Below are 10,490 nucleotides of genomic sequence, written 5' to 3'. Positions count from 1 at the left end.
TGGGAAACGTGTCACTGGACAGAAAGACACTGCAGGCTACCACAACACGGATGACGATGATGAGGCGATGGAGTCATGTTGGGATGTTGGCTATGAAGAGAAAATGATGGATATACGAGCCCACTTTGAAGTGAATCATCTCTCCTCCCACCTCTAACTTATATGCTTTGAAAGACGGGCTTGCATTTAAAAACACAATGTATATTTGAATATATGAAAGAATGAGGAAACGCGGAATGTAAGAACAAGCCATTAAACCTCCAAAAATGTTAGGTTAGTAAGATTACGCCCACACACGACATTATTGATTTCCATGAAATTTTGAATGTTTTAGCTAGCTAGCCGGCTAACTCCGCAAGCTAGCTAGTTTTGAGTATTTTGGATTAATTTCAAGAAGTAGTCAAACAATGGCGGAGACAAACATTTTTTCATTGTAGTGGCCAAGGTGAGACCATCACTTGAAACTGGCCGGAGAGGGACCACGGTTGGCCACGGCCGCCATTGACCGCCAAGGCCGCCATTGACCACCACGAAGCTCCGCCACAAGGAACATACATTTGACCAGCCAGAGGTGAGTATGCTAACGTTTGTGTTTTGTAACTGGATTACTTTAAAGTTTTGCGCCTGGAGTGTTGAAAACACCATGTATTTTACACTTCATTGTTCCAATGTTCAGATATTAAAATATACAATGGAAATGAGCCGTTTTGGATAACTGTACAAGCTGTGTTTTATAGTTTTTTGTAACACCTTGTTCCACTGACGTCAACGCTGACGTGTTTAGCTTTCCTAAAATGGTCATGTTACTTGGTCAATGTTACTTGGTTATGCTGAAGTGTCAGAAGAGAAAGCAGTAGTTAACAATTTCTGTCCTAACTGTTTATTTTGTGTAAATCATGAGACAAAAACTGCTTGTGCAGGAGACAGAAAATCCATGGTAACACTGCAGGAAGAGGCGCAGAGTCTGGAAAATCTAGAAAGCATTCTGTGTGGGTTATCGTACGGAGCTGCTCTATAGGACTGCATGGATTCAGAAATGTACGTATCTAACCTCCACTAAGGAGTTTACGGTACATATACATTGGTGTTACACTGGGCTGCATTTAACGGAGGTTTTGATCTGGATGAAGATAAGATAAATCCAAGCATAATTCATATCTAAAACCCAGGTCAACCAACAATTCTTAACCTGGCATCGTTTCCTGGTCATTTTAGGGACTGATCTGGTCTCCAGTGGGGCACTCAAGTAAGTTTCCTTTAATAATATACAGTTGTCCGTCATTTATCGCAATTAATTGGTTCATGAACATCACTTTCACTTTTACTTGTTTTATGTAAGTATGTTTCAGATCCCTTCACTTTTACTAAAGTCATTATTTTTTTTAAGTAATTTTGGGTACTTCATACAAGAGTGATTCTTGGCCAATGTTGTTATATTGTACTTGGTAACTTGAGGTGAACTTATTCTTACACTTAAAAACACAGCACTAATTGAATGTTTTTTTCAAGATGGGAGGCTCCTTCCACTACACAAAGATGAAGACGCTGGACTGCAGTCGTGCATGGTGCTGTTAGTGGATGACGAGGATGATGAGGTAAATGCTCTTCTTCACGATGGTCATGTGAGCGCATCCGCAGCAGGCGGTAAAAAAAATGGCAGCTGCATGATGGGAAAGCAACAACAAGCGTCCCAAAGAGAACAGCGTCCGTGTCACGCCTTGTCCTTTTGTTCCCAGTCCCATGAGGTCAGAGATTGTCACAAGATGGAGTCATTTTGCATACTGACTGGCTGTGAGGACGGTGAACGTGGTATTCCCAGGGGGTTTTACTACAAGAGTCGAGCTTTTCAAGATACATAACATGGAAAGTGTTGTTTGCGTCTACTCGGCTTGTTTTCACGATTATCTTGAGCGTTAGCACAGGAAGGTTCATGCAGACTTATGTGTAGACACAAAGGGTTCATTCCAAATATTCCAAATGCAAGATCCGCTGTTTTTTTTCCCCTTCACATTATTCCTGTTTATGAAAAGATGACTTTTTTTGCTGTTTTAAAAAACACTTCCATGCCTAGAAGCTCCTAAAATCGCTGAATTCCCAACCTCGGTAGCTCTCATGGAGTCATGCTTTGCTTCCCCACCCCCCCAGGTTCCTGAAGGTGGTGACATGAATATACAACATTAATACAAATACATTAAAACACAATCAATGGAAACTTCTTTTTTTTTTTTTTTTTTTTTAGCCCTAAAATATCTCAAGAGATCATAATGACGTTCACTCTCAGATGTAATGCAATTGTGCTACGTCAAAAAGTTCCACATCACAACATTATTTTTTTTTCTATTTTTTGTGTGAGCTACTCGTCATGCATTAGGTCATTTGGAATTTTTTCAGTTGAATTCTAAATAGAAATGCTTTTTTTTTTTTGTCAACAGAAGCGTGAGTAGAAAACAGTGAAGTAGATATGTTAAACACGAGTCCAGGGTGTACTCCGCCTTTCGCCCACACAAAGCTGGGTTAGACTCCAGCACACCCGCGACCCTAGTGAGGATAAGCGGCATAGAAAATGAATGAATGGATGGAAGGATGACACCGGGTCAGCCAATAACAATCAGGTGGAGGTACAGCCTGAATATTCTGACTGAAAAAGCAACTCCTCCTGACTGTGTTCCAAAAACAACTCAGCTAATATGTCAATAACAATAAGCTAAGAAATATGAAACAGAGTGAGGCATCTTCCACACACAAGCACTCTTCGCTTGTTTCTCCATAGCAAGTACTAACTAGTACAAGTCCGCAGTACAAAGCAATTCAAGCTTTGTCCACAGGGGGGCATTAGTTCACCTCCCTGATGATGTCATGCCCCAACCAAACTTTTTTTTTTTTTTTGCATTTTTGGAAGTATTGCTTTAGGAACAACATTTTGGTCTTCTTCTCTTATATTGATTTTATTTTCCCACCCAGGACTCGTCCGCTTCCATCGTGTGCTTCCGCCAGTGTGTCTTTCGCCGTGCATGCACATCTACTCTTCGTGTTTGGATGAGTGGTAGAAGAAGAAGAAGAAGAAGAAGAGCACACAGGTGAGACGAGATCAACGTAGAGAATGTCGAAAGGTGCTCAGACGCAAATCTCGATGGGTGTAGCCACAAGCATGCGGCCTCCCGGTGAACTATTTTCCCGCGGCATCCGCTCGTAACTGTTGGTGGACGACACCGAGCTGTTGGTTGACACGGATACGAAGTGGTGGGCCCCGCCGAGTTCCATCGCGCCGCCCTTCGGCCCGCTTCCGCTCCCTCGCTCCACAGCCACCGGAGACAGCGGGGAAAGGGGAGATAGAGTCTGCTGCTTCATTCGCTCCACCAGGAGTTCCTCGTCTTCCTCTCCAGATGAAGACGAGGAAATAGTGTTGTTTGCATCCGCTCGTACGTTGCTGCCTCCGACGACCCTTTCCCCCCCAGCGCCGCTTCCCCCGTTGCCGCTGCTGTTATTGTTGTTGTTCTCCCCATCCAGCATCCACGAGTGGCTGAAGTATCCGAACACCTCTTTGACGGAGCAGCGGCGGTCCTGCTCCACCGAGAGCAGGCGGCGGAACATGCGAAGTGCCTGTTCGGTGAAGCGTCTCCACTGGGAAGGCACCGTGTTCGTTCTTCTCCTCTGCCAGCGGATGAACTCCTGGTAGAAGGAGTCGGTGGACAGCGCCTTCTCCCACGGGAAGTTCCCCGTCAGCATGCAGAAAAGGAGCACGCCAAAGGCCCACACGTCCGTGCTGTAGTCCACGCAGAAACCCTCGTGGCGGGACACGTCGCACAGCTCGGGGGCCGTGTATGGGATGGTGCCGCTGACCTAAAGAGATGGGGGGAGGGAACCGTGAAAAAGACACTAAAGCGCTAAACCTTTTCCAAATTAAAAAATCCAGAAAAATATCAGCGTGGCCCCCCCAGCATCCTTTGATTTTTAGTATGTGATCCTTGTGGAAAAAGTGTGGACACCTCTGGTTTAGACACCCAATTTCACAGTGCAGGGCAAACATTATGTCACCTTCAAAGTGCCCCCAAAACTTTCTAACTTTAAAGTCAACGTCCCCCCCCCCAAACTGAGACACTTATGTTACTCACTCGTTTCACAGGTGAGCCAGCACGACGGGTCATCCCAAAGTCCGACAACTTCACCTTGCGGCACTCCCGGTCAAAAATGAGTATGTTTTCCGGCTTGATGTCCCTGTGGACCAGCTTCTTACAATGCAGGTAGTCCAGAGCGATGGCGACTTGGTGCACGCAGCGCTTAGCCACCGTCTCAGGAAGACCAACCTAAAGGGCAGAGGGAGAGAAATCGGCCGATCGATCAGAGCATCCCTACTTTCCAATCTAATGACTAAAAGCTTAGTCTTGGGATAATGGGGTGGAACAGGTTAATGATGCTAACCAAGGTTCCACTGTCATTCCCAACAATAGGATGGATGGAGCACCTGTGGAGGAATGATGTCAAAGAGATCCCCTGCTAGTGCGTATTCCTGCGCGAACACGTAGTATTCGTCCGTCTCGAAGGCAATGCCAAACATGTTGATGATGAAAGGGCAGGGAGTCAGGTAGAGCGAGATGCTGTACTCCCGCACGAACGACTTCAGCTTGGTCGTCTTCTTCTTCAAGAACTTCAGTGCCATTTTTGTACCTTTTGGGCAAGAAAGTAATTTTTAAAAATCATATTTGTGGCATTGTGACAGCGGATACTTGAGATGTACCTAGATGGGTTGACCCACACTGTATGTACCACACAGGCTCCTCACCTCTGATCTTATGGATGACGAGGTCCACCTTGCCATAGGTGCCCTTGCCTAGTTCCCTAATCACTTCATAATACTTATTGATCTCCACCTTTTCCAGGTTCTGGGCTGTGATTAGCTGTAGCTCATCCAGGATGTCCATGTGAGCTTGCGACGTCAGCGGAGATGAACTCATGACTGTGTCGGAGGAGGACGGAGCAGGAGAACAAACTCAGGGGCAGATGCCGAGGCGGGACAAGCAGCGGCTAACGGAACATCACTGCAGAGACAAAACAACAGGTTTGTGTTAAGATACTTCCTATTTTGTATTTTTAGCCCAGGATTCTGCAGGGTCAGTGATGAACTGGGGTACTAGTTTGGGTCACTGTGACGCTAGCTAGTACTTTAATTGCTAACTACTAATGAACCTACCAACACTAATTGTGCAACTCGTCCCAGTTTGTCAAATTCACCTACTTTCAGTACAAATGTTCATCACTACAGCTTGTGGTGGACAATAGCTTGTCAACTGAGGGGTTTGGACCCGCCAGAGGTTCGACTGAAATGTGTTCCCATTACGTTCAGATGAAATGACCTTGACGTTTCGAGCACCTTGTGGGGGTTTGAACGTGCAGTGGCCTCACATGGGAAGTTAGCGCACTGCAACTGCCTCAGGAAACACTCGCACTGGGCCAGTTCACTCGTATGCCCCCCTCCCCCTTGTCCTGCACTCACACTGCACCCATCCCAACCATGACATATCCGAGTGGTTCCCTTTATTTCTATAATGCATAGTGGCGTTTTAATTATCATCCTTAACGTTAGCGATTCCGCTCTATTTTCTAATTCTGCTACTACTGAATGTCAGCCATTGCCAGCAAGCCAAAGATTGTCGCTAAAAAGACTAATTAGGTTTAAAATGCCATCCTCCTTGGGGGGGGGGGGCGACACCAGAAGTCACAAACTCTGTATAAATCTTTGCATATACATGCATGCGGAGGAAAAGCTGTCACACATGTTTATGACATAACCCCAGGCACTCTCTAAATAGGCGCTCAATATTCACACTGCTGGCACATCCCGTCCTTGCACACACACACACACACACACACACGCCCGACATTTGGCTATTCTCTTATCCTCTCCAATAATACATTCTGACAGATAGAACAGCTGCAAACTCAGCACGCTAAGGTAACAACTAAGAAGAAAATGCACACACACACACACATATATATACAGCACACCAACATAAGTACCTTGTCATCGCCTTTCAAAGGCCTCTTTGTTCCACTGTGGGGGTGTTATCTGTTAGCGTGAAGTGCACAGGAAGAGCACATGACACCAGCAGGTACAGAGGGATGAGTCAGTTTGGGTGATAAATGACCATGCAGGGAGAATAATATCTCTCTCTAAGTAAAAGGGTGTGACGAACACGCGCGCACACACACACACACACACTGGATGGAAGGCTGGGAGTTGTAAAAAAAAAAAAAAAGAGGCCATTTGTTTTCTGTCCGGGATTAGAAGTGCTTACTGAAGCAGGATGCATGCTGCTGCACCATGTGTGCCCCTGCGTGTGTGTGTGTGTGTGTGTGTGTGTAAGAGTGAGCTGGTACTGCAGTAGCATTCAAGTTAAATTGAGCATTCTGACAATGTCCTAAAAAAACATGTTTCTATTTTATATCATACAGACTTTGGTGTTAAAGTAGTTGTAAGGGATAATAGAAAGTAAACAATGTATACTAAGGTATGATGTCATTTAGTCTTCTCATGCTTTGAAATGAATACTATGTAGCATTCTAAGATCTGAGTTGTCCCATACCAATATACGTATACAGTACATATACAGTACATATACATGTACATGCTTCTACTAATTTAACCCATTTCTGCAGTAAGACATGTTGTCCAACATACAGTAGTTGTCTTGCTAATGGGGCTTCCAGCGGCATTTCAATCATCTGGCCTGCCTGAGTCAAAGCTGAGTCACGATATAAGAAAAATATCATTTTCACATTCATGAGCAGGAAAAGTGAGTCAAATATCACATCCATTCATGGTTCTGAAATAACATTTCAACTTTGATATTTGCATAATGTTTATCATTGAAAGGATTAAAAGGGGATATTGGTACCTCGTAGAAATACATACATGGACGAAAGAGCAGTTGAAGTCATCTTTGTTGAAAAAGAAGACGTGTGAGTGAGGCAAATTATTGAGCGACTTTTTCATTAGCTGATGAACGGTCTTCTTCACTTCCATGCTTGCAACGGATTGGTGACTCAGTCTTGTTTGTTCTTTTTGATTCTTTAGTTTGCTGAACGGTGAATTTCCTGTATAGTGTGTTCTTCTTCTTGCAAGAATTAGTAAGTCCTTTTGTCATCCATGGCTGGTTGTTTTTCTTTTGCTTCTTTGACCTTTCTCTTCAGGGACAGTTCTTATTGTACAGCTTCATATAAGTCAGGGGTCTCAAACTCAATTTACTTGGGGGGCCACTGGAGCTAGGGTCTGGGTGAGACTGGGCCGCATCAGGTTTTTCCAAAAAACAAAAAAAAAATGCATTTATTAAAAACAGAAAAATGAATAAACTTTGCTTTGGTTTCCGATTTTCTACAATAAAAGCTCTGATAAAACATTCCACTGTTCTCAAATATCTTAATTTTTATTTTTCTACACAAAATAAGATGAAAAATAAATAAACAAATCAAGAATAAAGAAAATCAATCAGTAATAAATAAATATAATAATAATAATAATAATAATAATAATAAAACAGCAAATAATAAAAACTCAAGAAACCACATATAGTTGGTGGGTAGACAAATTATTTTTTTCCAGATGAAAATGAACAAAGCATTATTAGAGCCCTGTAGACATGACAAAACACGACTATAGTCACATTTATACTCTTTTTATTTATAACATATTGCGCAACTGCAGGGTCTTGAGACACATGCTAACTCGCAAACTAGAGAGCTAGCGACCTAAACGGTAGCCTTCAAGTTATTTCCTTTAAACTTAAATAGCCAAAAACGTACCACTTCCACACGGATAGGGAGGATAACTATTAACAGTTATTTAACCTTTAACATGAACATTAATCAAACGTAATAAATTTTTCTGGGTACATGATACCATACAGCATCCATATCAAAATTGCGCGGGCCGCACTAACATTAAACTTTCATATCAAGGCGGGGGCCGCGTGTTTGAGACCCATGATATAAGTCTTTGTAGCCTCCATTGGTCTGTTGTTTTAATGATGGTTATAAATTGTACCTTTTTCTTGTGTGGATTCAGAAGATCCATATTTTTTTTTTGATTGTTATCCGAAAAAGTTCTTTTGATCCAATCTTCAAACATTTCTATCCTTGAGTGTGGCGTTCTGTATAAACAACTTATGAACACGTTTTTGCTTTGTTCGTTACAGATTTCAATTGTTATGGATTCTAGGATATTGTCAATAGCAACTGACATATTCTTTACCACAAAGTCCGTGCCTTCATCCTCGTTCAGCCAGGTTTCTGAGTTTGCAATTACTTTGAAAGGTTCCTTGAATACGTTCAAATATTGTTTGATGTTGTCATAGTTTGCGTACATGCTTCTTCAGTTCATATTTATGAGTGACAACTTGTTGCTAATATTTAAATTGTTATTGTATTGCTCTTCAAAATGTGTGTTCGGATTTATGTCCTTTTCCAATTCCAATTGTTTATGATTTGTAGAGCCAAATTGTCCAAAGGTGTTGCAGATCTTCTTGTGTCATAATGGTGATGTTAGGTAAGGTGATGTTTAAGCTGTTTTCCATTTTCAAGTTAGAGTAATCTTAGAATTGTTCCAGAGCCGTGATATTTTTGACAACGAACACACTTCCCATTTCATTTTTTTTTGCATTCAGAACCTCTTTAAAGGGAACCTATTATGCTCTTTCTGGCTTTTTTCTGTAAAATACTAAATTAAACTAAAAACAGCACCATCATCTGGATCTGACCTCCCCAGCATCCCAAACCTTTATTGACTCGCTAATATGTTTATTAACACAAAGATGTAACAAACCACTTCCTGCATTGCCAAACAGATGTTACTCACCGCATTCTCACCACAGTGATGCTGCACACACACACACACACACACACACACACACACACACACACAGCTGACGCTTCCACAAGAGCACATCTGGCTGTGTTTTGGGAAGAGTAGCAACAAAAGAGAAGGCGAGTGCTGCCAGCCAAGATGCCCGCTGGCGTCATCTCGCTTTTGTGTTTGTGTCCTACAACGCAATTTGTGACTCATGATGGCGGAGTGTGTCTGCTTTTTAATAACCAGAAAGTACCTCACCGTAATCCCACTTTCATCATCTGTTGTCTCGCTCTCTCTCACACACACACACACACACACAACGTGACCTACACCGATCAATGCGGCTGATCATGGCTGATTACCCATAATACCAATCATTGAAGTCTTCTTTTAAAGAACATCAACATAATCTGGACCATATAGAATATATACAATTAAATTCATATTCCTATTCAATTCAATGTATAGTCAAATGTTGTTAAATAACTTGACTTTTTAAAAGGAATTATTTACTTTTAAAAAATGTATGTATTTTAAAAAATATTAAAAAATAAAAAATATTATAAATGTAAAATAAAATATTGTAAAATAAAATAAAATGTAAATATTATAAAAGTAAATGATATTTTTCATATCAGAAACTTCAATGCATAATAAATGGTAACATATCAGGAAAAAGCCGAAAAAGAAACAAACATATGACAGTATAATTAGTTTTAAAATAAATGAACTAGCTACAAAAATAAGAACATTGATTGGATGATATAACAATAATTTATGTTTTTTTTTCTCCTCAACTAAACGTGGAATTCTATTTTTAAATGAAAATCTTACATGTAAATAAACAACAAATTAAGATTAAATGATAAGAGTTTGAACCATTAAAAAAAAACATGTAAATGATGTTGAATGTAGGAAGTGGCGTGGATAAGAACCGTTTTGGTTAGCGTTCAGTCACAGTGGTCCCCACCTGCAGTGTGTCCTCACACTGCACTGACTCAGAGGAAACAGAATGACACACAAACACACACACACACACACACACACTGCTGCAGACACCTGCCTACCCCCACATTGCTTTATCCATGACATATGCATATTAATATTATATATATACTGTACATACGAGCCAATATGTTGATACTGTGTGCTAAGGGTTGCTGTTGACGTGCAGGAAAGCAGCCTATTCATAACAATGCAATGGAATAGTCCGACGCAAGGTTAGCGAGGAAGAATAAAAATGGTGTTTAGGATGCTCACCATCGTATTGGAGCTTCATGATGAGGATGTGGCGCCCGCCCTGTGCATCCGAGCACAGACAAACAAACAAATACGACGGTGGTTCGGACGCATTCTAGAAGGAGGTCAGACGGGGAGAGGAAAAAAAAAAAAGGGGGCGAGTCGCTGTCGACGTCCACCGAGAAGAGAACAGGACGGTTTTGTGTGGCAAAAGAAGCATCCGAAAAGCCTCCTCAACGCCTCCTATCCTTTTGTCTCCGCATCCTCTGTACTCCTGGAGGGGAGGAGGAGGAGGAGGAGAGAGGGGGGGGAGGAGGATGCACGAGAGGTTGCTCGAGCAGGCAAGGCGAGGGAGCGGATTGGGTGGAAGCAGGGAGAAAGCCCCGCCTCCTGGCTGGAGTGCCGGCCA

At 42.2% G+C, this 10,490-nt stretch overlaps 1 protein-coding gene and 1 long non-coding RNA gene across 2 annotated transcripts in view; one reads left to right on the top strand and one right to left on the bottom strand.

The window, feature by feature from the left end:
- Positions 1–780: 780 nt before the first annotated feature.
- Positions 781–10,490, top strand: part of LOC131109937 (uncharacterized) — a 39,912-nt gene continuing 30,202 nt past the window's right edge. The window contains exons 1-5 of the long non-coding RNA XR_009120804.1: positions 781–1,038; positions 1,216–1,246; positions 1,510–1,595; positions 2,962–3,077; positions 4,878–5,056. This is a non-coding gene — a long non-coding RNA (uncharacterized LOC131109937). The remainder of the gene's footprint in view (positions 1,039–1,215; positions 1,247–1,509; positions 1,596–2,961; positions 3,078–4,877; positions 5,057–10,490) is intronic.
- Positions 2,005–10,372, bottom strand: bsk146 (brain specific kinase 146). The gene is made up of 5 exons (XM_058062505.1): positions 10,103–10,372; positions 4,781–5,036; positions 4,463–4,665; positions 4,113–4,304; positions 2,005–3,840 (listed from the first exon to the last, which is right to left on the bottom strand). The coding sequence occupies exons 2-5, from the start codon at positions 4,950–4,952 to the stop codon at positions 3,115–3,117; spliced, it is 1,293 nt and encodes a 430-aa protein (XP_057918488.1). The 5' UTR covers positions 4,953–5,036; positions 10,103–10,372; the 3' UTR covers positions 2,005–3,114.

The sequence above is a fragment of the Doryrhamphus excisus genome, chromosome 22, assembly GCF_030265055.1.
Source record: "Doryrhamphus excisus isolate RoL2022-K1 chromosome 22, RoL_Dexc_1.0, whole genome shotgun sequence".
Lineage (NCBI taxonomy): Eukaryota > Metazoa > Chordata > Actinopteri > Syngnathiformes > Syngnathidae > Doryrhamphus > Doryrhamphus excisus.
Note: the sequence above shows the minus strand (reverse complement) of the source record. Positions and strands in the feature narration are given on the sequence as shown.